The sequence below is a fragment of the Caenorhabditis remanei genome, chromosome III, assembly GCF_010183535.1.
Source record: "Caenorhabditis remanei strain PX506 chromosome III, whole genome shotgun sequence".
Lineage (NCBI taxonomy): Eukaryota > Metazoa > Nematoda > Chromadorea > Rhabditida > Rhabditidae > Caenorhabditis > Caenorhabditis remanei.
The window spans coordinates 8,684,588-8,710,964 of record NC_071330.1 but is presented as its reverse complement, the minus strand read 5'-3'; the positions used below and the strand labels follow the sequence as shown (position 1 = coordinate 8,710,964).

General features: G+C 37.1%; 1 protein-coding gene across 1 annotated transcript; it reads right to left on the bottom strand.

The window, feature by feature from the left end:
* Positions 1 to 3,589: 3,589 nt before the first annotated feature.
* On the bottom strand, positions 3,590 to 12,827 carry GCK72_010087 (uncharacterized protein; the record flags this gene model as incomplete). Its single annotated transcript, XM_053727682.1, has 8 exons — positions 3,590 to 3,658; positions 3,714 to 3,845; positions 4,143 to 4,397; positions 4,443 to 4,880; positions 4,969 to 5,179; positions 5,229 to 5,421; positions 12,353 to 12,578; positions 12,720 to 12,827. The coding sequence occupies 8 exons, from the start codon at positions 12,825 to 12,827 to the stop codon at positions 3,590 to 3,592; spliced, it is 1,632 nt and encodes a 543-aa protein (XP_053587259.1).
* Positions 12,828 to 26,377: the final 13,550 nt, after the last annotated feature.

Here is a 26,377-nt window from a genome sequence, read left to right as displayed (position 1 = left end):
GTTGGCGCGAGAGAAGGGATAACATAACAAGAGATGGGGCGGTACGGAACACATTTCAATCCGTTGTTACGCGCGTCACATGTCTATTTTAGTGATGACTGGGAGGAGGAAGATGATAAAAATGTAAGTTACTGTAGCCAGTAGCTGATCAAAGACAATGATCGTCTGCGGTTCGTTTCATAAGTCGAAGAAATGTTTGGAAAGGGGAAAAGCTACAGACAGTGAACCAGTATTGGAATGATCTTTCTCGTTGATCGAAATCTTTGATGATTTTTGAAATTAGGGAAGGAATCAGAAGGAAACAAAAAGAATGATGACGACGTGTAGACCGAGAACAGAAGTGTTTCTGATCAAGGACGACTTGGAGAGAAAGACCCACTAAAAACAAGGGCACGAGGAAAAGAAAGGTGATTGAAGAAGAGATGATAGTTTAGAACAGATTAGAATGATTTAAAAAATGAAATATGGGATTTTAAAAAGGTTGTGATCGTAAGATTTGCCATAGATCCTTGATGGCACATAAACGTTCGATGTCCAGAGAATGGAATCCGGAAACATTCGTGACGAAAAACTGAGTTAAAAAATATGTCTAATTGAATTCATTCTTTTCAATGAGATTCAAGAAATTGAAATAGGATATTAGAAGCGGGAAAATATTCATGAATTCTACGATGCTCTGATCACACTGAACCTAATTTGCCGGAACTTGTTTCATTAACAATGATAGGATTAGTGTGAGTTTATACGCATAACAAGAAAAAGTCACGTGATAGCAGATAATTTTGCGCTTGCTTTTTTGTCTGAGAATTCTGACTGGAAATCCTTTTCCAAGCCGTTTTTGATCCTGATTTATATTCCATGACAGAGAAAGGAAACGGCAAAAATAAATAATAGTAAATGACATGTGAACTTGAAAAATTGTTGCGCGTCCAAAATCGGTTCAAGATGGACGCGAAAGAGAAAAATCTTTGCGAAAAACGATAGGGAATCTTTGCTGCCAATTTTCGTCTTTTTGATATGATAACAGCGGTCGCTTCTTTTGATACGTGACGACGATCTTCTATTTTGTCTTTTTGATGTGACGTCATCACGGCGAACTGTCAGACTGTCACATAGAAAATTGGGAAAAGTGATAGAGGGGAGGGAGTGTTTTCAGATGATGTCATGATGTTTTTGTTTGTTTCTATTATCAAGAGATAGAAAATACAATACTTTCGTTTTGCAAACAGATAGTAGACTGAGTTATCAAGTGATAAAAATAGGAGTAGAGAAATAAAAATTGAAGGGGAATTTCCAAAATAGCAAACATTTTTTGGTTTAAAAACAAACTTTTTTTTGAAAGGATGTGTGAAAAAGAATGCGAAGAGGAAATCGAACAGAGTCGATGAAAATTGGAGGGTGAGTTGAAGAATGAAAAGAAAAAAGACGTCGAGAACTTTCAATTTTCCTTTTTCGTGAAAAATAGAATATAGCCGTCTGTAGCTACATGAAAACTGGACGTTTTCGAGACCATAGAAGATGGGCCACAACTCCGATGAAACTTCAAACGAAAAATCTTCGATAAGAAAAATCGAACGAACTTTCATGAAAAAGGAAAATAAGAAGGAGGAGCTTAGTGACGATGCATAGGATAAGCTTAAATCGAGGAAAAGAACCTGGTAATTTGTGTCTAAGAATCATATATTATCACCAGGCACCACACTCTCTTCACTTTTTTGCGGCTGTGGGAGGAGTCACGAGTTATGTGCTCTGAGCACAAATTTCGATGGACTTTGAAGGAAAAGAAAGCGGGAGTGACTAGACAATTTATACATCAAAGTGAGGAGAATATGTGATTTTTCTGGAGGTTTCGCAGAAAAAGAAGAAACATTCATGATATTCACATGCTGATGAATTGAAAGAGAGCATAGAGCAACTGACATCCAGTGAGCACTTTTATGCATTTCAAATTAGAGGAAAAGAGAGAAGCCAACCTCTTTTTTGCTTGATGAATTCTGACCTCGACATGAGGACATTGAAGACATGTCGACCCATTACCATCAATAGGTTTCTTTCTAGAAGAAGTCGATGGGAAGAAAGGGGACGAAGAAAATTAAGCTCCAGTGCTTTAGTTGGCTCAATGTGAAACGCGCAGATTGAAAAAAAATCGGGGCAATAAATTAAAATTAGAGTATGTATGGATCAACGATAAAATATGCTGTATGAATTCGAATTCTCAAGATTTGCGATTTTGCAGGAATAAAAACTTGGAGAGACATTTTCGAATCCACAGTAAATGACTGAAGTATTCGAGGAGCTATGCGACGTTTTATGTGAACTAGTTATTTGGACAATCTTAGAATGCAAAAACCGATCGGAAAATAACCTAACAAAGTTTTTCGAGTGATCAGCATCATCTCATCGCCACGACTCTGAACCCAGGATAGACCGAAAAAAAACGACGACGGACAGCAGGAGAGGAAACCCGATATTTTGCTGGGACAACGGCATCGAAGAGAGAAACAGGGATGTGGCCCCACAAGTGAGTGTCCTCTGACACAACGCCACAATCCCAAATGATGACGACGAAACGAAAAAGAAGAAAAAAAGAAGAGAAAAAGAGGCTCGACTTGTTGTCTACGTCATTTTCACCTTCTCAATTCTCCTGATATCTCAGATTCTCTTTTAGTTTTTATGGGTGGTCAGTTATATTTGAAGTTCAAAAATCCAGTAAAAACGATAATTTGCCATAACTAGTAAAAACTCATCCCAAGTATTTATTATTCGTATTCTAAATCTACCCTATTCTAGAGAAATTTAATTTAAAACTAACCTTTTTATTTGAATCCGACTGCATACTTGTGCTCGTAACAACCGACATGACTGTGTTGAATTGGCAGGGCTGAAATGAAGAAAATAGTATGAAATATATATTGAAAAAGAGATAAAAACTACAAAACGAGTATTTTTACAAATAAATGTAGTTTCAACCAGAAAAAAACGTAGTGGCACGACAAAAATCAAAGAATATTGGAAAAGAATTTTAGAGATCAAACGAATTAACACAAATTTTTCATAACATAAACAATCAAAGCAACTATCCACAAACCTCAAATGTATCAGTGAAGAAGGTGCTCACGAGGTGTCGAGTTCATCGTCTTCACGAAGTCTGCGTCTCGTAATTCCGCTATTTCCAAATTTCTATAAAACCCATGTTAGAATCAAGAAAAAGCAAGAAGAGATTAGAAGAGATTAATAAAAATTGTCATCACAGAGCGAAATGAATTACACACAGAAATCCACACTGAACATCGCAATGGATGTGACAGAATTTAAAACAATGTCAAATTAATATCACTTTCTCCGCCGTAAAGCAGCAACAAACTTTATAGTAACAAAATGACAATAGAGTATCGTTGAAAAAAAGAGTAAACTGGGAGCAAGCAATTATAGAGATGGGAAAATCATACGAAAAGGTAATAGCAGTGGGAGAGAAAAGGGGAAGAGATTTTTGATAGAAGAAACAAAAAAGAAGAATTGGAAACAAACGGGAAATGAAAAGAGGGCGACACCGAAAGATTGTTATCTATTGTAACCGTCGTCGGTCGTCTCAATAGGAGCCCATCTTCTCATCATCAGGAACACGAACATCGTCAATTTTGAGAATCATGCGAACTACCTGAAAATTTAGTTTGCGAGGAAAACTGGATCATGAGGAAGGATAAAATGCATACCTGAGTAGCTAACGAGATCTGTTCACGTTTGCTGAGTAATGTCTCAATGACTTTTTGTTCTTTCATGTCGTTGGTTCCAGCGAAGACGGCGTCAATTCCGAGGAAAGAGTTTTTAGTCTCGATTTGTTTAGCCTGAAATATTTCGTTATGTAAGTAGTGCGAACGATATAAGGCTACGGGAAAAGCGCGATCCCCTTGTTTCTTCATCTGAGATTATTTGGCATAGGATAAAAGAAGAAAACATAGATTATCACGCCGATAATATGAGAATCTACTCGAAGAATTAGAGGAAAGTGGTGGAAGAGATTTATAGTGAGACCGAGTGTGTGCGAGATTCGTGGACTTGGGAAAAAATGCAAGATAATCATCTATTGAGGTTGAACGTATTTTGAAAAGAAAAACTGATCCTAACAAATAAAATAAATTTACCTTCAAGTCGGAGAGGGCTTCGATTGGTGCAAGTCCGGAATTCTCAGCCAAAGCCATTGGAATCGATTCGAGAGCATCAGCAAATGCTCGGAAAGCATATTGCTCAATACCATCAATACGATCAGCTTCCTTGGCAACTTGAATTGCGGCCGCGAGCTCAGCAGATCCTCCTCCATAAACGATACGAGAGTCACGGACAAGATTACGAATAACACAGAGAGCATCATGAAGAGCACGTTTCGCCTCATCGATAATCTGAAATTTAAATATTCGAAAAATGCTACTATAAGACCAACTTACCATCTTGTTACCACCACGAACGAAAATGGTGACTGCTTTGTTATTTGGGCACTGCTCGATTGAAAGCATTCGATCTTTTGCTGCTCCGAACGTGATCTCACGTACGAGTCCAGCAGTTCCAAGCTTCTCCTTTGTCAACTCGGAAAATCTTGGGACGATACGAGAATTCGTAGCGATAGCCAACAGTTCAATTTCTGGACCTCCAACCCATCTGACAGCTGGTAAATCATTGGCTTGGAGAAGATGATTTGCTTCGTCATCGAATCCCCATTGACAGATTGCAAGTGTAGCTCCACTTTCTTTCACTTGACGAATCATAGTCTCGAACGTCTCACGTTCGTATTCACGAAGAGCCTTGAAATCTTCGGTGGATGTGATGTCAAGCTTATGCTTAGTCTTTGGCTTTGGTGGCTCGAATGGGCAGGTGAGAATGGCGACCTGAAGATTGAACATAAATAAAGTGCTCTACCTTTTTGAGAGTGATTTTCATAACTTCTTTCAAATTGACATAGGTTTTCAATTATACCTTAGCATTCTTCAGCTCCTTCGGCATTTGAGGATGAGACATAGTCTTATCGATAACAATTCCTTTTACAAGAATGGTATCTTCAAGCCGTCCTCCAACTTTTCCTTCCATCTTAATCATTTCGAAATTCACGTCTTTTGTCTCAACATCAGCAACAGAGAGAACAGCATCGACGGCAATCTCAGCGAATTGGCGAATAGAGCGATTTACGCTGAAAGTTTGATTGAACAATAGCAATAATTATCTTACTTTTTACTTACATTTTACTTCCCAGGCTGGTCTGAGCCGTTTCGACGAGTCGTTCGCGATTTTCAACGGGGAATTTGTCGGAGATAGAGTCCAGCGTCTCCAACGCCTTCTTGCATGCCAAATCGAATCCATCGGCGATTTTGATTGGGTGGATTCCTCGATCGATGAGCTTCTCAGCTTCTTCAAGAAGTGCTCCAGCGAGAACTGAAAATTGTATTTTTAGTTATGAAAAGTTATTTTAAGTTATCTCATTCGACGAGAATTAATGCCTGGTAGACAAAAATTCCCAAATTTTTTTCATCGATGATTGGTCGGCAAGAGGGAATCAAGTTAAAAAGAGAATAGGAATCGTCAACATGGATTCGATGGATTTCGTTCAAGATTTAAAAGAAAGTTTCCGTGAGCTGGCAGCTATCTTGGCAGCGGAGTTCAGAGAGCGATGGGAATCCGACAGAAGAGCTGCTAGAAGATCTGTTAGGAAAGAAAGACAGGAGATCAAACGTCGTATTAGGTCACAGAAGAAAAAATGGGAGATGGTGCAAGAGGAGCTTCAAATTGCTAGGAAACGTAAAATGATGAGTCAAAGAAAAGCCAGGAAGTTATATAGAAGAAAGATGAAGACAGCGAAAGATCGACACTGGGTAAAGTTCCGAGAAATGAAGTACAAGTTCGTGTTTCAAAGTCGAGTAATAATGCGGCCGCCAATCTTATGTGTTTCACCTGGTATCTATCGCGTATGGTCTTTGCTTCTCACTTTCGAAACATTTTTCAAAGCAAGAAATAAGAAGAGGAAATACAGTAAATGAAGGAAGTTCACGTTTAAAAGAATAACGGACACGGACATATTGAACTCTCAACTCTTAATTTTCACGTACCTTGCGTGCGTATTCAAAATAAAATAAAACATATGAAGAACTTTGAAAATTGTAAAGGGGGAATAGAACGGAGAAAAGCGGTAACGTAGTTGTTTTATGACCGAGTAGCGTTAGAATACGATTGTACTTAAGAACAGCCGCACGAATAGCACAACTAGGAAAAGTGTCACTTTTCTCATAGGGTGCAATTCACAAGGAAACAAAATCTATGTTGTCACGTGAGAAAGAATTTTGAACATATGTTTTTAACCAGTCTTCGGAAGTATTAACATATTATCTATAAGACCAAGAACTAAAAGTATCTTATTTCTGTAGAAAAGGCTAGATGGACATCTGACGTGGCATAGAAAGATTAATATGAAAACACGAATGATAGCAAAAAGGAAAAGAAAAGCTAGCTACGGGGAAGAGAAGATGAGATGGCGCGCACAATCAACAAACTCTTTTCTATCTTGAGAGCAAACGGTTAGAAAAATTTAAAGAAATAGTGACGTGGCAGAACGGCGCAGCAGTTAGAACAAGAGAAATAGAGCACATTGTCCCGAGAGATCGAGTCAACGCACACAAAAATGAAAATCGTCAGAGGTTTTCTTTTGTCGTACGTCTGTTTGCTCATAAATTGGAGATAGAGACACGAGGTGCAAAAGAACGAATTTTCGAGTTACAAAAAACTCCTGGCCAACATATATTTGATTAAGCATATTAGAAGCTCTAGTTCAAATTGATCTCAAAATTCTTGGAAATGGAAGTTTCCCTACGTTGGTACTAGAATCTGTATTCAACGGAGTGTTCGATTCGAAAAAGAGTATGCACACTGTGAAGAGTAGGTACGCATACAATATAAGAGGTGACCCTGCGATAAACCTCCCTTTTCTCTGACCCCGGAGACGATTACGCAATCAGTTTTTGATGGCCCAGGTCTCTTCTTCTTCTTGCATCTAGACAGCAAATGCAGCATCTGGTCTGCTTGTTACGTAGATGCGGTGATGGGGGGTACAATTGCACTGAGACTAGCCCACCTGTGGCAAAGAACGCGAGGAGGAAAAGGCAAGAACGATAGATCAAGTGATCAAAACATGTAGACGCAGAGATAGGACGACTATACAGACGGTCGATGACGCAAGCTTTTCTTTCCCTGTCCGACTTGAAGTGTGTCAACCTCCGCTATTTCTGTGGATATTGGTGTTCTGACCAGACCACCCACAGTGATGATGATAGCGAATGTCTGATATTCAATAAAACATCTATTGGAAATAGATAATCAGCAAAACTACAAGGAATCTCCAACCTAGTTTCAAACTACTAAAAACCAAAAATGAAGTTCGAATAGAAATGACGCGAAGTAAAACTGAATCTATTCGCACCTATTCGAATTGTCGATTATCAACGAATTGATACCAAGAAACACGCAGGTGGAAAAGAAACGAAGAAATGATGTCATTTTTCTCCAATGGTCAACCGAATGTAACGAAGGTGAGGTGAAGGAAAACTGCGCCAAAATTGATTTTCATATATTCCATACTTGCAAACCGGGCCGGCGCGTAACTGGCTTCAAAGTTTGAAGTTCAAACTCAACATTATGAGCTGAAAAATATACCAAATGTTGATCTCGGCGAGTTCTATGTCTGTGTCCTAATACGGGCCGGATGACTATTAATAAATGCGCCGCGGGCCGGGAAAAAGAGCCAAAAAACGCGAAATAGGGCCGAAAAAGTTATTCTAGCCCGGCCCGCGGCAGATTAACGAATAGCCGCCAGTCCGTATTAGGACACAGACATGGAACTCGCCGAGATCTACATTTTGGAATATTTTTCAGCTCATAATGTTGAGTTTGAAGCGAGTTACGCGTCGGCCCGTGTCAGCCCGGTTTGCAAGTATGATATATTCAGCCTGTCTTAAACTTTCTTTGATTAAATTTTTGTGTTCATTCAAATCGATAGAAGCGCTCAATTACATATCAGAGCGGAAACTTGCACATTTCTCATTTAGAGGAAGGAATAGCTATCATAATTCTTCCAAAACAAGCAGTAAACATCTAAATTATAGAGTCTGTTAAATATGCAGCTTTTGGACGGACACTATTCCGATAAACTATTTCGAAAATTGTAAATCACTCAAAAAAACCTTCTAAATCTGAGTGCTCTCTTTTTCACTGAAAGCTATCAAAAACAAATCCGTCCACAGGGACAGACAGGAGGATTTTAGCTGAAAAACAACCCCCTTCATCAGCGTGTCTGAAACCACAAGCAGACTAAAGAACAGATTTTCGCAATTCATATTTCAGGAATTAAGGACAGTTTACATTCAAACAAAAATTACGACGGAAACGCGTAAAAACGTTTGAAAGACCCCTGAGCCATTTTGGTATGTGTTAGCATCTAAAAGAGGAAAAAGAGAGCGAAAAAGCGGTTGACACACTTTTCCGCTTTTCGGTCTCTATCATAGTTGACGACATCGTCAGTGACAGAAAATGGAAAAAGAAAACATCAGAAAAAAAACGAAATAACAGGGAGGTTAAGTAAAATGAGTCTGCTTTCAGATAATACACAGAAAATTCCGACGAAACACAGAAAGAAGACAACCAATAAGCATAAATCGTACTTTTTCAGAACTTCTCAAAATTAAAAATAGATCGAGCTCACTAAGAGCCCATTCTCCTCTTTCAACGACTTTTTGATGACTTCGTATTTTTATATTACATTCGAAAATGCATTGGCAGGAAGGAGAACGAAGATAATGAAAAAACCTACTTGTTTTATAGTCACATTTCGATTGTTTTTGGCGTTTTCTGTTTCAGCCGATACTAAAACGGATGCACAAGTCCTTTCTCTGAATTTTTCAAAAAGAAATTAAATTGATTCAAAATATGAATAATATTTTTGAGTTTAACAGCCTTCTCTTGGGAAAATCATAGTTTAAAAGCTAGAACAACGTGGCCGAAAAAGCGAGTAAAGCATAGAAAACTGGCAGAACTTTCAGAGAATCAGAGTGTGTGACGAAATCGGTTAGTGAAAAAAAAAAGAAAAGGGAGGAAAAACGGCAACATGAGCAGAAAAAAAGCAAGCAAGAAAAGATGAAAAAGAGACACATAGCAGAAAAAGATAGCTATGTGGCCTTGAGCTCGTGCTGGACGCCAGAATCGATGTGAAGAGCTAGGAAGAATGCAAGTTATGGAGAGAAGAAGACAACACGAGATATATTCAACTGACTTCGAAAAAGTACGTGCCTTAAAGAACAAGAGAGAAATTCATTATGTGGAGAGACATATTTTAAATTGCCATCGTCTCTCCTCTCACGTGACAACCTTTTTTTCAGTTTTCACCTTTCACCACTCCGGAAATTAGATATCTAGTCTAGAAGATCTCTTGTGAAAAAGGTAACAATTCTCGTTTGTCGGTTGAAATAGAAAATAATAGGAAGTTGAAAGTTCGAACTTGAATTCTTCAAACTTTCAGTTACTTTTTCTTCAAATCGACGTGTCACGTATGAAAGAAAACTTTTTCCGATAGTCGATCGATTTAGCGCAGAAAAACGAGGACAGAGAGATCGAATAATCTGATGATGACATGAGTGAAACATGTGGAAAACCAGTCGCCCCTGACGACCTTTTTTTTTTACACCCATTCAGCCTAACCGACGAAAAAAATAAACCAAACTTTGTTGGGGAATTCACAAATTATTTTTTCAATCATCTCTTGATGACCGAAGAGAAAAAACTTGAGCAGCGTTAAATAGAAGTTAAACAAGAAAACAAATAACCATGTGACAAATTCACCTACCATGTTCAGAAATATTCTAAACTAGTTATAGAATAAGCAAACTATACACCAACTAACTCATAATTATATGATATCAGAACTTAGCAACCTTGAAATTAAATTTCGTTGCAGATTTCTGATATTTCACAGTTGGTTAAAGCCGGACTTTTTTTTCTGCAAACTATTGCGAATCCGTATTTCAGAAATGAATTCAGCCAAAGATTAACTAGTCTTTATGACTAGGGGAGAAGAAGCCGGAAATCCAATCCGATTATTCATATCTAAAGCTCTTATAGGAGATATCACGAGTCGACCACTCTGCATGAATAACCAATAGTTTTCCATCAAATCATAAATTCAAAGACATGGTGTGTGAGCTTGGCAGACTGGGCAGTAAAACCCTATATTTGAAAATGTCTTACTCATTTTTTCTATGAATTGTTGCTCAGTTGAAGAGCACGATGAAGCACCCACTCTCGCATGTCGGTCACACCAATCTAATTATCGTCTCTTCTGTCTCTTAGACTCAACGGAAGCCGAAACACTTGTTATGGGACATAAAAGAGGAAAAAACGAGACGTGCAATGAAGGAATGAGTGTTAGCGCAAGACCACCGCAACCACTCAATTATTTATTGAAAGAAACTAAAAAAAAGGAAGAAAAAACGTTGGACGACTTCAGAAACATTGTAATCGCATAAAAACGATGTGATGCGTAAGTGGACATTGTTTCTAATAAAAACATGGCCTCGTAATATTCCTTTCGGAGACCTAATTATCAGCTAGATGCTTTCTCTCCTGATAATTCAGGGAAAATAGAAATAAGTTTCTAAGGACTTTAATTGTTTAAAAAAAAGAGAAAAGATCAATAACACATGAATACGTTTTTATGCGATTGGCATGCGCTATTGCTGGAGAAAAGAAACAGTGCGATAAGAACTGGAATTTTAACGATGCAATCCATATGATACCATATTTGTTCACGTCCATTGCAAACATATGGTAAAAAACTATATACACGCAATTTGAAGGAAATCATTCAGCCTTTAAAACTGACTAGTGAGCAAGATAAATAAAATTTGAGAGGAAAACCTTGTATTCTATTGTGAATTGGATTTGCTTAGAAAGAAAAGTCCTAAAACTTTGGTGTTCCGGCTCGTGGAGTCCGATTAGCAATTAAATTAATACTAAGAACCATGAAGTAAAGTCGGTTATATTCATTTATATACAATTCTTAACTAATTTAGCAGTTTGAAAACGAATCATACGTATAATACGAACGAATATTATAACATGAAAGTCAGACTTGTCACGGGCCGGCCCGTTTTGAAACATTTTTTGTTTTTCAACTTTTTTTTGGAAATTTTTTGAAAAAAGTATAGTTTTCGAATAAACATTTAAAATTGAATCAAAATGTGAATATGTATGATAATTCAAGCATTTTTAGTCTTTTTTTCGAAAAATTTCAAGAAAAAAATTGGTAAAAATGGGTACCCATTTTTGAATCCGGGCCGACCGGGCCGGGCCAAGAGGAATTTCGGCCCGGCCCGGTCAAGAAAAATCTCGGCCCGGCCCGGGCCGGCCCGATTTTTGACAAGTCTGATGAAAGTATAGTTTCCTATGATTGAAAGACAGCTCACCGAGAACGGGAAAAGAGACGATGATTTTTGAAACTGACAAATGCATGTTTGTCCACTACAACATTGTCTATCTTTGAAAAAAAGTACGCTCGTATTTATAACCTCGAAGTTATCAATGACCATTCAGTCAAATGACTCAAACTGATAGCCCAAATTTGGAGCTTATTCCGGGTTAGTGACGTTATTTGTTACGTGCACTATCATGAAAATCACCGTTTTATCTGAAACTATTATTGATATACCAATTGGAAAAAAATAGTTCCAAATAAGATTTAAAAAGTAGATTATCATCTGACAAAACCTCTGTCCGAAATTTCGAACTGTTGTGCCTCACTCTCAGTCGATGAACACACAATCGGAATGAACTGTAGACAGACCGAGAAAAAACGAAGCGCGAATAGTAAACACGATTATAGACCAACAAAAAAGGAGAGAAGGATTGACAGATTTTAGAAGACAGAAAATATATACAGCTCAACTGACAGTGAGCTTGTTCGAGCATTTTTACTTTGTATTGGTTCAGATTCCAACATGACAACCAAATCGGACAATGTCATAAAAACTTCAGTAGAGGATTCGAACAGTGAAAACAGTCGAATACGTTTTTTTTTTCACAGAAAAAATCTCAAATATTCAAAAAAAATTAGAGGAAAAATTAAAATCAAAATCAAATAGAAAATCTAGAAGTCGCTTGCTCAGTTGATAAGTTGATAAGCTTGTTGATAAGTCTACTAGTTGGTCAAATTTGAGCAAACGGCATCTACACTGAGAAAGCTGATATCTATGTTTTTATCCTATGAGGAATTGCTAGGTTGTCAAGTTGAAGACTTGAAATAATAACTAAACATAACATTCGAACGTACCAACGACACCCGTGGTTCCATCCCCAATTTCGTGATCTTGTGATTTCGAGAGCTCAACCATGAGTTTGGCGACATGATGCTGAACGTCCATCTTTTCCATGATTGTAGCTCCGTCGTTTGTGATGGTCACATCTCCATCTGGAGATACGAGCATCTTGTCGAGTCCACGTGGTCCAAGAGAAGTGCGCAGAGTGTTTGCAACAGCACGAGCAGCCAAAATATGACTCTGAAACACCGGCAATTTTACTGACAACTAAGACTTAGATTGTTTCTGTTAGTTTTCCTCGTTAGAAAAAGATCGAGCTCATTGTTGTTTTCTTTAAAGAATTATTTTTTCGAAGTCAAATAAAAAATTATCCGAATTTACCTTAACAGCTTCAACTCCGGTGATACGCTTCTGATTCTCTTGCTCGCGCATCACGATGAACGGTTGCCCGCTCTCATCGAACAGTAGTTGCGCAGAGGCTTGCGCCATTGTTTTATCCAAGTTATGTGAAGATATTCACTGAAAACAGAAGTTTAATAACATAATAAGTTGATACAATTTTATACAAAAATATAACTTGGATTGTTGGACTAGACGAAATCGGTGGAAACCGAATAATGTTGAAATGAAAATAAAGCGTTAAGAAGAATTTGATCGTGAAAATAGCAGCTGTTGAAATATTCGAGAGCTTCTCGAAGGCACTTTAAAATGCATTCGCATAGGATTGATCTAATTTATCCCTAAAAACTAAATCTACGGGGCATCCATTTGAACAAAAAAGGTTCAAAATGAAAAATATAATATTTAATGAAGAAACAAAAGACGTTATTGCGAAAATGGTAACGAGGGAACTTCTTTTTTTACAAAAAAAATTGAAATCTTCTAGAAAAATGCAGAGGATGCAATTGCGCGTAGCGGTGTACATGCCAAGTCCGCAATGTGAGACAGTAGGAAGAAAGAAATTCGGCGCCAGTGTTTCGAATTCAAATTTTACCAATTCTAGAAGTTTCAGGTTTTCAGTCTCTGAAAATCTCATAAGCAACATTTCGAAAAAAAATAAATCAGGTTTTGAATAACATTATCATATGTCAACGAAAGAGAATATTGCGCACTCACTATAAAACCTATTAAAAAGTATATCAACTTCGGACAAAACTTCAGATCTGAATTCAGACATAAACTTCTATGGAATGATTTGTTTTGCTAAAAGATACAACAAAAAAGTTATGGATGATGATGATATTAACATCAAGTTACAACAAAAAGAAAATTTCAGATTTTTAGGTCCCTTGTGCTGACGAAAAGTTCCAATCGAATCTTCAACTTCTTTCCAGTGTCCTATATAAGTAGCCCAGATTACATTTGAACCTCTGATATATAACTTTCGAGTTATTGTATAGAGAAACGCCGAGTTGACTTCGCTGGGTTCCTTCATTGACGAAGTAGTTACGCACTAATCTTTTAGGGGGTCAAGAGATTAGAAATAGAGGAATCGTACACTTTAAACCGACGGCACCAATGATATTCTTCAAGAGAAGAATAATATCCAAACGAAGGTCCTATTTCAGTTCAAAAAAGAGTATTTCCTAGAATGCAGATGTTTAATCGAGCATGAATTTCACATATTCTTGTCGCTTTTTTATTGTTCGGAAACAATTTTTGTTGCAATCCAACTCTCAAATTTTGAACCAAGCATAGGGATTTCGATCCCATTTCAGATTACAGATCATCCCAAATCCACGGAAAAAATCATAGTTTTTGGTGAATTCAGCATCGCCAGATTCTTAGTATTGAGAAATTAAATAGAAATTAGTGATTTTTCATTAACTTTTCTTATAAATGTGACTGACATAGCAGTATTCTCAATATCTCTACAAAACCGAATTAGTTATCGTACAGATTACGGTAGGATTACTAACCCTAGATCGATCGAATTACTGAATAATTGAGGCGATAGATCAGGAAGAAACGGTGAGTTAACTTGAGTTGTACAACTCAATTCTTCCAAATTTCGCTTTCCTTCATGTTTACTTGTCTGCGCTTAATCTGATCTAGATACCATAGGATGTAATATTGTATTTGGTAGGCCCAATGAAGACTTTGATATCAGGTGACTTACTTTGTTAGTCTATCCGTTCTTCGCCCATTTGGCGTGGATCACAGCTATCCTTTTTTCAGATTCATGGCGATAATGCTCTAATTTCGATCAGTTGACTTCCTTGTCGCACTGATATTTCCTTTGTCAGTGAATCAGCTCATCGCATTGATAGTCTTCCGATTGGTCTCTTTTCGTTTCTGGGGATCCATTCTTGTAGCAGAATTGTCCATCGATTGTCGGTTATTCTCATCACGTGTCCAGCCTATCCAAACTTTAGTTTCGTTATGAAAACAAAGATGTTTCACTTGAGATAGTTTATGTCTTCCCCGTGAAGGCTTTTTCTCTCTTTGCTCCGTGAAAGTGATTCCGACAGTTCACACTTATTTTAAAATGCAACACATCGAAACACTAGCAAACTATAATCCTCTTGGCCGACATTGTTAAAATACAGAACGAATTTTTTAAACATTGTCAAAACCCCGAACGATTCACCGACATCTTTGGGAAAAGAAAAAGCTGGAGGAACGTCAAAGTTGAGTTCACTTGTCCTGATTTTGTAACTTAAAAAAATTAGACGCATGGGCGAATGCTTTGCAATCTTATGTCAAGTTTACGATGTTCCAAAAATGACTTCTGAGAGTCATATCTAGTTTGATTCCTCAATCTGGTTACTTTTTCCCCGTTTTCGGAAACATTTTATTTCTCTTTTTGAATTCAATTCTGAATGTTTCTAATATAATTCTCGACGGTTACTTAGCAAATGAGTACAACAACGTAATTTAGGTCTCTTTTCTCATTCCGGGACCTTCTTTTTGTCCTCCCGTATGCAATGAGACGGGCGGTCCCTTCTTCTACCAAAAGAATGAGAGAGAGCGAGTGGTCAGTCGGCTACATGTTGTCTATCGGGTCTAGAGCGCATGAAGAAACCAGAGAAAAAGAGCACATGGCGGTCAGAGCTCTTCTCGTTTTGGAAGGCCTTCCCGCACCGCCAGCCGCCTTCATCTCTTCACCCATTCATTCACATTCTTCTACTACGCCTTCTTCTTCTTCTTTTTTCTTCTCATTTCTTCTTAAAGTTGGTGGAGCGTATGAGTTCACTAATTTCAAGGTTTCGTGTACTTTTATATATTAGTTTTGGTACGAAAACTGTTTAGAAATGTACATTCAAAAAGATGTTTGAATAATAGTGAACCTCAAAGATTTCACGAGAAAATCGTATGTTCTTCTGTAATTTATTCAAGTTTCTTCTTACGAATTCCACGAAAACTACTAATTTCAGCTAAATCTTGAGGGTTTTTCAAGTGAACAACTTCATATTTACATGTATAACATGGAAGAATAATTCATAGTCGAATTCTTGCATCTGTATTATGCAACACCTCTTTCTGATCCCAAATCACTTTTGTAAACTATTTTCTTTAAGAAGAGCCTAGACATTCCGGAAACTTACTGTCAGAACGATGATTGTAAATCATGTTTTATTAGCTGAAAAGAGGCCAGAACTTCTGATATTTCATTCAAAAAGCATACGATACTTTGCTCTCTTCTTCTCCTCTCTTCTTCTTCTCAACATCTTATCGTATTCATTTTCGTTTGATCATAATTAATTAGTCAAACGGTGTGCCTGCTGTTCTTTTTATTCATCCCGAACACCATCCCTCTTCTTCTTCTTTTCTTCTTCCCTACACCTCCGTAAGGTCACCAATGACGTAATTGCATTATTGCGGAGGGTTCTCTCTCTCTGCGTATCTCGTTCTCTTTGTTCACCTTTCACCATACTCTCAACCGAATGTACCATGGTGACGGACCTTTTGAATTTATTGATTGATTTCCGTTTGTTTAAGTTTTCTTGAAAAAATACAGTTTTTATTCGAAAAATCGACAGACAAATTGAAAAAGAGGTCTAAATGCTTTTCATCTTCGTTTTTTTTTTTCATTGTTACATTTTCCATTATATGAATCATCTCAAAATTGTTAGAGCAACCCAAAAAGTTCCCGTTGTAAAATTTGAAAGATTGGGATCCATTGTACCGTACTCCTTCTAAAAAATATATTTCTTTATTTTTGAGATTATCTTATTTCCCGTTCGACCAATTCTTATTCTTTTACAAGTAATAGAGTAATTTAACTTTCAGAAATAAGTGAATCTCTTGTTGACAGCTTCAATTGAATGACACACACAAACGTTGTTTATCTTTTTCCGTAAACTTAACACATTAGTATTCAGTTCTTTTTGTCCGTAATCTGACTGAAGCAAAAACTCTATTTACAATTTAATTCAGTTTGTTGTCGATCCAACATAACTTGAATCATCCTGATCACATCACCTATAGGCGCTAGTACAAACTGGTCGTTTTCTATTCCACCCACCCAACAAGCCCAATTCAATTCTACCTGCAGCCCCCCGTCAACCACTTCAAAACCTTTTTGTTTGACACCTGCCCGTCGTGTTTATGCATCTGTAGGATGGAGGGGACGCTGTTTTTGCTATCGGACTGCACCTTCCCTCAACTGACCAATGTGTTCGTAACGTTATTGAAAAGGATGGGCACATCTGTTTGAGATGGCTCATATGAGAGACTCGAAATAAGTTGGAATTGTTGTATAGTTGAGTTCAGGCACCTGTTTTTGGTGACAGTCGTAGTGGAAAAAAAGGGTTAAGGGCACTTCATTGTTTTTAGAAAACTAATTTAATTGTGTCAATATAAATCTCTGCTGCTCCATGGTTGACCTCATATGGTTGAACTCATTGAGAGAGAAGAAAACGTTAGATGACGATTCATATAATATTTTATTAAGTGAAAATCTGAGATAATGTCTCTCCCTACATTAAGCAGATATTCCTATGTTCAGATAACGGGAAAGTCGTCCAATTCTTTGAGATTATAGCAGTGAAACTCAAATACTCATCTTTAAATTTGATGTAGCTGAAGAAATATTTCTAGATTTGCAATATTTAAAAAAAATTCTGAAAGTAGATCAAATTTCTTAGACAAGTTTGTCTTCTAATTTCTGAACAGTTTTGATCTCCGTTTTTATTTGGAAAAAACCTTTTTCTTCATTTCTATTTTTGAATAACAATTTTCACTTTCTAAAGACGATTTTTTTTTTACAAAAAACCTCTAGTTTTTGAAAGAGTTTTCTACTTTTCATACGTATTTTCGAATATTCCGCTTTTATGTAGATCATAATCAATTTAAAATCTTCAAAGGAAAACGAAATGTTAATCAAATCATAAATAATATTTTCCCATGCTCGTTAACCTTTTCTTTGTTCATTAATATCCTCTCCTGAATGCATATCACTCATTCTAACTGTCTCTGATATGATTCATTTTGACATTTCAACCCTTTCAATCTTCACCTTCTTCTTCTTCTTTCCCTATCCATTCTATTTATGAAACTAAAATCCCGTGATATTCAGAATAAATCAATATATCTGAAGGAACTTAGGAATTATGAAACTGAGTGTAGATCTCTGAAGTTCAATAAGAAAAGAAACTATTTCTACCCAGATCGTAAATCTTTTTCGAATCTCTCTTCGAATTGAAACAATAGGTTTTCATCTTTGTTTGAAGGTCTCTTCATCCAAATATTTCTTTTTATTCTTTTTTTTCTCGATTCCTCAACAGTACCATTACCACCATCATAGATAGTCAATGCCATTCATTCCGACCTTTTCGTCTTCTTCTTTCCTCACTTTTTGTCATTTTTCTCTTCATTTCGGAATCCCTTCTTTTCTCAATCTATGTCCTCCTATCTCACCTTGGAAGAACCTATTATGAATGCATCGTTAACTATCTCTGGCTGAGAAATAGAAAGAACGGATGGAATGTAAGAGGAAAGAATTCACAAAAAAAAATAGAAGTGTAATGTAATACTCCCTCCTTCCCTTTACTCAACTTTTCATTTTGTTTCTCTTTCACCCAATGGGCTCTTTTTTCTCCTTCCCATACAGTCACTCTCCCATAGTCTAATACCGAAAAAAGAGAGAAGGCTTGAGAGGAAACGAGGTCAGTTTGCCTCTCTCTCTGTATTTGCATTTGAGGGAGCAGCCGCAATGTCGGTGCTTTGAGTGAAGTATTCAGAAATCTGATCAATAAATATTATTTTTATAAATGTTATAAATCTATCGATCAAGTGTCGATTGATCACTTGTGATCACAAGAAAAAACCTTTTTTGGCAAACTTTAGCAAAACTGATATCAAGTTCGAATGGGGTCTCAAAACCAAGTTGTCCCCTTTTTCAAACTCTAGTGAACTTGACTCCATCCATAAATTCTAATTTGGTTTCATGACTGATGCGTCTTTTTCGCTCACTCTCTTCATGAATTTGAGTTCCGGTGATCCTTCCCACGAAAGTCGAGAATACCTTTTTCTTCCGTTTTTTTTTTTTTTGAAAGTTCGCAAAATTTACTCAGGAATACGATTTTGTTGTAAAGAATGACCACTCGAATATGTGTCATCTAAGTAATCAGAAATTGAGAAACATATTGTAACTTTAAAAATAAAAGTTCTATTGAATTTTATGACCTATTTCAATTCAATATATTTTTTGCCACTGTGTATTCATGTATAATCCGGAGATGCTCTATGACATATGCATATACACATTTTTATTTGTTCAGCGATATGAGAAGCTTTTCGAAAGAAAACAAACGATTGGAAGCTCATTCAAACTTCTCTATATGCCATTTCATTAATTACAAATGTTCTGAGTTCTCTGTGAAAAAACAGCCAGGTTTTTTGGCAACTAAAAACAGGAACACTCTAGTAACAATAATGAATAAACCATGATTACGGTAATTACTGATTTTCCGTATCCTCATCGTCTCCTATTAAGGCATATGCTTTTTATTAGCCTGGTGTGCCATCTGTCTTCTTCCATCTTCTTCTTCTTCTTTTCCCTTCTTCTTCTCTTTTCTACGTCGACGGCCATCATTATTTGTTCCAAAGTGTTCTTTCACCCACACCCATTCTCCTCTTTTTCTACGTAGATTCATCCTAAACACCCTTTTTTCTTGTGCTTTCGAATGAATCGGCATGATGGTCCAAACCAGATGTTCTTTTTGAATTTTCACTTCTGTTTGATGATGGAAATTATAACGATTCTCGAAACTTTATCGCTGTCGCTTTCCAATTTCAATTCTTTGTCATTCTTGCTTCTTTCTTTGATTTCCTTCCTTCTCGATATAAATTAAACATCACTATTTGTGATTTCAGAAAACCAAAAATTGCCAAATGCAAGAAAGAAGGATATCGAACGAAAAATAATATCAATTTTTGCATTAATAAATAGCAAAATAAAAGAAGATAATGAAGAAACACAGAGTCTTCTATCTATTCCTTCTGATTTTCTGTAAATCTGTGAATCTTGTCACCACGTCTTCATCTTCAACCGAACAAATATTCGAATTCACTGCTCCTCTCTATAATTTATCCGTCGAAGAGAATTCAATTGGATCGAAATATGCACGCTCCGAGAATTCTACGAAAATTGGAGTTCCTTTGCCCGAAAAAGATGCTAATTGTAAATTCCGAGTTGCCGAAATTGTGGTAAGATTTACTTATATTACTTGAAATTCAAAAAAACTTCAGGGTGAAAAGTCATCACTATTCAAAGCACATTCTCGTCAAGTTGGAGATTTTGTATTTCTACGAATACGGTATAAAGGCGATAATCCATTGAACAGAGAGCTAAAAGTAAGTTTTCATCGAGTTACAGTATTCTCTTCATTTTTTAATTTTTTTTAGGACTTCTATGATATTCTAGTCAAAGCCACGTGTAAACGTCGAGATCTCTCAAATCTTGAAACAACAGCCAGGATTCATTTACGAGTTATCGATAGAAATGATGCGAGTCCAGTGTTTCTAATCGATGAACAAGGATATGAAGCAGAAATTGATGATGATGTGAGTGGATTTTCCTTTCAGTTCTCAATAAACATGTTTTACAGACTGAGCCATTCTCTACAGTACTCCGAGTGGAAGCATCAGATGCTGATATCGGAATAAATTCTGCAATTTATTTCTCTTTGGTCAATCGATCACATGATTTTATTGTTGAGCCCGTTACTGGATGGATTCGAACTCTACGCCACGTCAAACCTGGAAAATATTCTCTGAAAGTGAAATCAGAAGATCGAGCATCTCGACTATATTATTTTGATGAAAATGAAGTACAACCATCTTGGACGGCTGATGTTTTGGTGAGTTCCTCTCTTCCCGATATTCATTTCATATTTCGTTTTTTTCTAGATAACGGTTCGCGAAACAAAACTAAAACAAACGAAAATCACTGTTGATCGAAGAAAAATCAGTCCAAATGAACTGAAAACTCGTCAATTGGCTGCAATCATCACATTGAAAGATGCACCAAAAGATGCATTAGTCGGGTTGAAAGGAAATGAAAAAGAGCATTTGTTTGAGATTGAAATGGAAGAGAAAACGAATTTGGTAATACAAGAAGTACGATGGATGTTGTATGCGGTGAGATTTTATCTTTTTCATTTCGAATTTCTATTAGGGAGAACTTGAGTAGTATACGAGATACTCAAGAACAATTTCAATATGTTGTTTTTTCAGAAGAACGGAACAAAAGTGCCAAAAAACACGAATGTAACGCTTACTGTCGGGGAGGATTATGTACGAAAAAGTGGATTTTCAATCAGCAAAAAACCAGTGATTCCTGTGAATGAGACCATCACCATTCAAATTGAGCATCTCTCCGAACATTCGATTGAGTTCAATTCCAAAGAAAAATTGACTATTCGAACAGATGAAATGGCTCCAATCGGAAGAGTTTTGAGTAGATTCAATGTCATTGTTGAGAATCCAGATGATATTTCGTTGATTCGTTTTTCAATTTTTAATTCAAATCCTTCTTTCAATACCACACTCCCATTCTCGATCGGATCAAAAACTGGAATTCTGAGAGTTTCTTCGAAATTAGTCCTCACTGAGAGAGTTTACAACTTCAAAGTGGCTGCAACTCTAAACGGAATAGAAGGAAAAACTGATGAGACAGATGTATCAATCGAAGTTTTGGATTCAAATGACCATTCACCAGTGTGGTCAGCGAAATGGATGAGACAAGTACCGATTCCGATTGGAAAAGTTGGAGAAGTTCTTCTGAAAGTTGATGTAACTGATCAAGATGAAGGAGATAATGGGCGAGTTGTCTATAAAATAAATAGTGAACTTCCATTGGAAATCAATGCAAATACTGGAGAGATCAAACTAATTGAATTTCCAAAAAAGGGAAATAACTGGATTGCGACTGTATGGGCTGTTGATTTAGGACTTCCATTATCAAGAATGTCTGCATTGAATTTGATGTTCTATAAAAATGGGACAAAGGTATTCGAAAGCAATTAACGCGTTTTATTACTCAACTTTCTTCCCTTTTCCAGATTCCTCCAAAACCAAAGCCGATAATCATTCAAGAAAGTGAAAACAAGCACTCTCCGATCTTTTCTTCATTCCCAGAAGTTGTTGAAGTGACGGAAGATGCTCCACTTGGAACGGTTCGTTGCTTCCTTTCTTTTGTTAAATCAAGTCATTAAAATGAGGATTTCGTCGTTTCAATCTGATAAGCATCAACACGATAATTGTCACCTCATTTGACATATATTTCAAACTCTTTTTCGTCCCAACGGACCGTTATTGTGGGTGGTGAGGGTGTCAAACAGATGACAGATGGCCTATGATTTGTCTCGCAGCTGCACACAAAACGGAAAGAGTTTTGACTGATTTGCAATGTGCGAAAAGAGGGAAACATCATAAAAGAAGAAGATGGAAAAGGGATTAAAAGGGCAACATTTTGAAGAATTTATAACTAAAATCATGGGAAAATACGATAGAACTATGAGAAGATTGGAAATAGATTATTTTATTTCCAGATTGTTGCAAAACTGCAAGCAAGTGATGAAGATTCTGGATACAATGGTCTCATTCGATATGTTATTCATGAAGTTCCTGAAAGTTATCTCGAAATTCTGTCTGTTGATGAGCAAAGTGGAGAGATTACTGTAGCTTCTGATCTGACACTTCTTATGAAAGAAAAGAAGGAGATTGTAGAGATTCAGGTAACACTATAACACTTTAATTCAGCCACCTGAATGACATTTTTCCCAGGTAAAAGTGAGTGCAATCGACGCTGGAAATCCTGTAAAATCAACAACGAAAACCATGAAACTTCGTATCAAAGACGTCAACAACCACTCTCCACAATTCGATGAGGTTAGTGAATGCACAAAATATTTTGGAAGAAAACCCCCCGTCTGAGTAATGATCCTTTAATTAATTGACACCGAACGCAAGGGGGGCTTAGTTTGGGTGTGTTGTGTATGCTGGATAAAAGGATCCATTCTACAAGAAGAAGAAGAAGGATTAGAGAATGAGATTAGCTTGTTAAGTATGTAATTGATGGGTTTGTACTGGTTCTGTGAGAAAGTTTTCGAGCAGAGATAGTCCAGGGAAAGCAGCCATTTTTAGTTCCACGAAGGGCAGAACTTTTTTTAAAATGTAACCGTGCAGTATTTCTAATCTAGAAATAGTGTAGTTAGAGAGTATTTCATCAAGAGCACATATTCCATTTCGAATATGAAACTTGGTGAGAATGTTCTCCGCGTATGAAATTTGATTCCTGTACATTGGATATGCTTCCTTTTTCTCATTTTGCACTGCTTTCCTCTCCTCTCTGTTTTGAGATGAATACAATGTTCTTGCGCTATTTCCATTCACTAATGGATACATGCATCACCCTCTTAGAGAATGTTTCGGGAGCCTATGGTCATCGTCATCTTCATAAGTGGAATAGGAAGGATACTAATGTAAAAGAAGAGAGGGACCACAAACAGCATACACGCACTTATCCTCTTACTGACAGAAAGCTGTGTCGTACAGGGGGTCAACATCATAAAAATGAGGAGAAGAAGAACTAAAAAAGGGGGAAATTAGACATTCATCAGAAGACATTCCAACTCAATTCATATAAAACTTTCTACGTCTTCCCCGAATTCCAATTAGTTGCACACAAGGGAGTTCTTGAAGAAAAAGAGGAAGCAGAGTCCTCCCAAAAGATGGAAATGAGAAATGAAGTTCATGGTTTTGTTGTTTGTTGTTGTATAGTGTAGAGAGGCTTCTTGAGATACCAAAAACGAATTTGTTGGGGGAAAGAAACGAGAGAAAAATTCAAACTTTTTTCAGCCATCATACTACGTGACGATCAGTGAAAACGAGAAACCTGGAAAGGATATTTTCAAAGTGACTGCGAATGATTTTGACGGAGGAAACAACGGAAAAATCAAGTTCTCACTTGGAAATAATGGAGCAGAATCTTCGTTTATATCGATCGATTCGAAGACTGGAATCATCAAACTATTGAAATCTCTGGATCGGGAGGATCAAGATGTTCATAATTTTGCAATCATTGCTTCAGATGGAGGATTCCCGGCTAGAGTTTCAGTTACGAATCTCACTCTAACAGTTGATGACATAAATGATAATGCACCAAGATGTGTATCTCAACGTTCGATAGCTCGAATCCCAGAAGATTTACCACATGGCGCCTTTGTTTCTTGTCTTGCTGCATTTGACGAGGATATTGGACAGAACTCAAAACTGAAATTTTCGCTGAATTCAGAGAAAGTACCATTTCGTATCGATCATCACTCGGGATGTTTGTTCATTCATGCTCCTGAATCTCCTCTTGATTATCAGAAAACTCCAAATTTCAATTTGTCGATTGAAGTTGCAGATCATGGAGATCCAATGCTATCCACTACCTGTCATCTATACGTGGAACTTGTCGATGTGGCATACAATCATCTGGCAATTGAGTTTGATGACGTGGCAAAAGAAGCAAGTGTTTATGAGAACTCAGAGATTGGAACAGAAGTTATTATGATTGAAGCAAGAGAGATGGGCGATGAACAGAAAGTGAAAGCAGAGAATTTGGAGTATCGTATCATCGGAGGAGACGGATGGTCATATTTCTCAATTGACCGAAAAGGAACTGTTCGTACCACTCGTATTTTGGATCGAGAGTCCAAATCAGCATACTGGATTACTGTAGAAGCACGAGACTCAAAAACTGACTTGCTCAAAGATTCAAGACGAAAAGCAGTTCTTCACGTCTTCATCAGAATTCTCGATAGAAATGATCATCGTCCTGTTGCCAAAATGCCAATGTACATTGCAAGTGTTGCTGAAAACTCTCCAGCAAATGTTGTGATCGTCAAAGTGGAAGCAACTGATGCAGATGACGTGGATAATGATGCAGCTGCTCCACTCACATTCAAAATCGAACGAGGAGATCCTCAATCATTTTTCCGAATTGATTTGACATCTGGATATATTACAACTTCTGGAATAAGACGACTAGACAGAGAAAAACAATCAGAACATGAACTTTGGGTGTCAATTTGTGATGGTGGAGAACCACAATTGTGTTCAAATGTGATTGTTATTGTAAACGTTTTGGATGAAAATGACAATGCTCCTACATTTACTCAAGCCATTCATCATTACAATGTTCGATCGAAATTTGTTGGAAAACTTTGTCGGTGAGTAGATGATCAACTTCTTGATTTTACATTTCCGTTTTCATTGAAAAAAAAAAACAAAATTTCAGAATATTCGCTGTGGACTCTGACGAAGGAGAGAATGCTCGATTGTCCTATAACATCACAGAGGGAGATCCACGTTTCTCGATTGATGAAAATGGGAATATAATAACATCAGAAGCAATTCACGGAGATGAAAGCTATGCATTGACAGTTCAAGCAACTGATCACGGCACTCCATCGCAACAATTCGCTGCCACTCGCGTCGTTTTAACAGCAAATGGTGCAGGTCAAAAAGCGAAGAAAACGAAGAATTCTCCACCGGTCATTGCTGGAAAAAAATCAGATTATGTGATTCCGATATCAGATGCAGATCAAGTTGGACTAACTGTTGGAAAGCTGGAAGCATCGGATGCAGATGGAGATGATTTGTGGTGGAGTATATCTTCTGGAGACTCTGATTCTGTATTCGATGTTCGACAAGACACTGGACAACTTCTATTGGCCAAGAAAGTTGAATTGTTGAAACGAGGAGAGCTTCGATTGAATATAAGTGTAACTGATGGACAAGATTGGGATCATACGACTGTTATCATTCAAGTATCTCGACAGATTTCTCAAAGACCAAAGTTCTCAGCTTCTCATTATCAAACAGAAGTATCTGAAAGAGTTGCTGTTGGAACACAGATATATACACTGAAGGCATCTGGAGAAACACTTGGAACGAAGCCTCTAGTTTATAATTTATTCAGTGTAGATGATATATCAATGGAAGATAAGATTCGTGTTGAGCCGAGCAGTGGAAATGTTATTGTGATGGAGCCATTGGATTACGAAGCGGCACGAAGAATTCGAGCAGTTGTTCAAGTTCAACAAGCAAATATGAAGAGTTTCGCCAATTTCGCAGTGAATATCAATGATGAAAATGACAACTCCCCGTACTTCGTTGATCACACTGCTTGGGCATTCGTTGACGAGAAGTTGGTTTTTGTGTCATTTTTTCGTATAATAATCTTACTATTTTCAGTGATTCTGTTGATGATGTGCTTGCTACAGTAACTGCTTTCGACAAAGATCAAGGAAACAATGGAATCATTTCATATTCAATTGTCAGTGGAAACGAAGAATCTCTTTTTAAAATTGATTCTCAAAGTGGAGAAGTTCGGTTAGCACGTCCTCTTGATCCAGAGTTGCAACACGTTCTTTCAATTCTTCGTATTCGAGCGAGCGATTCAGCTGCGAATTCTTTGAAAGATGAAATGAATCTCCATATTCAAAGTTCCAATATGGCACCAGAAAATGCAAAATTCGACAGAAAAGTGTATCAAACGACACTTCATGATTCAACGCGTCCTGGTACTCCAATTCTTGTTC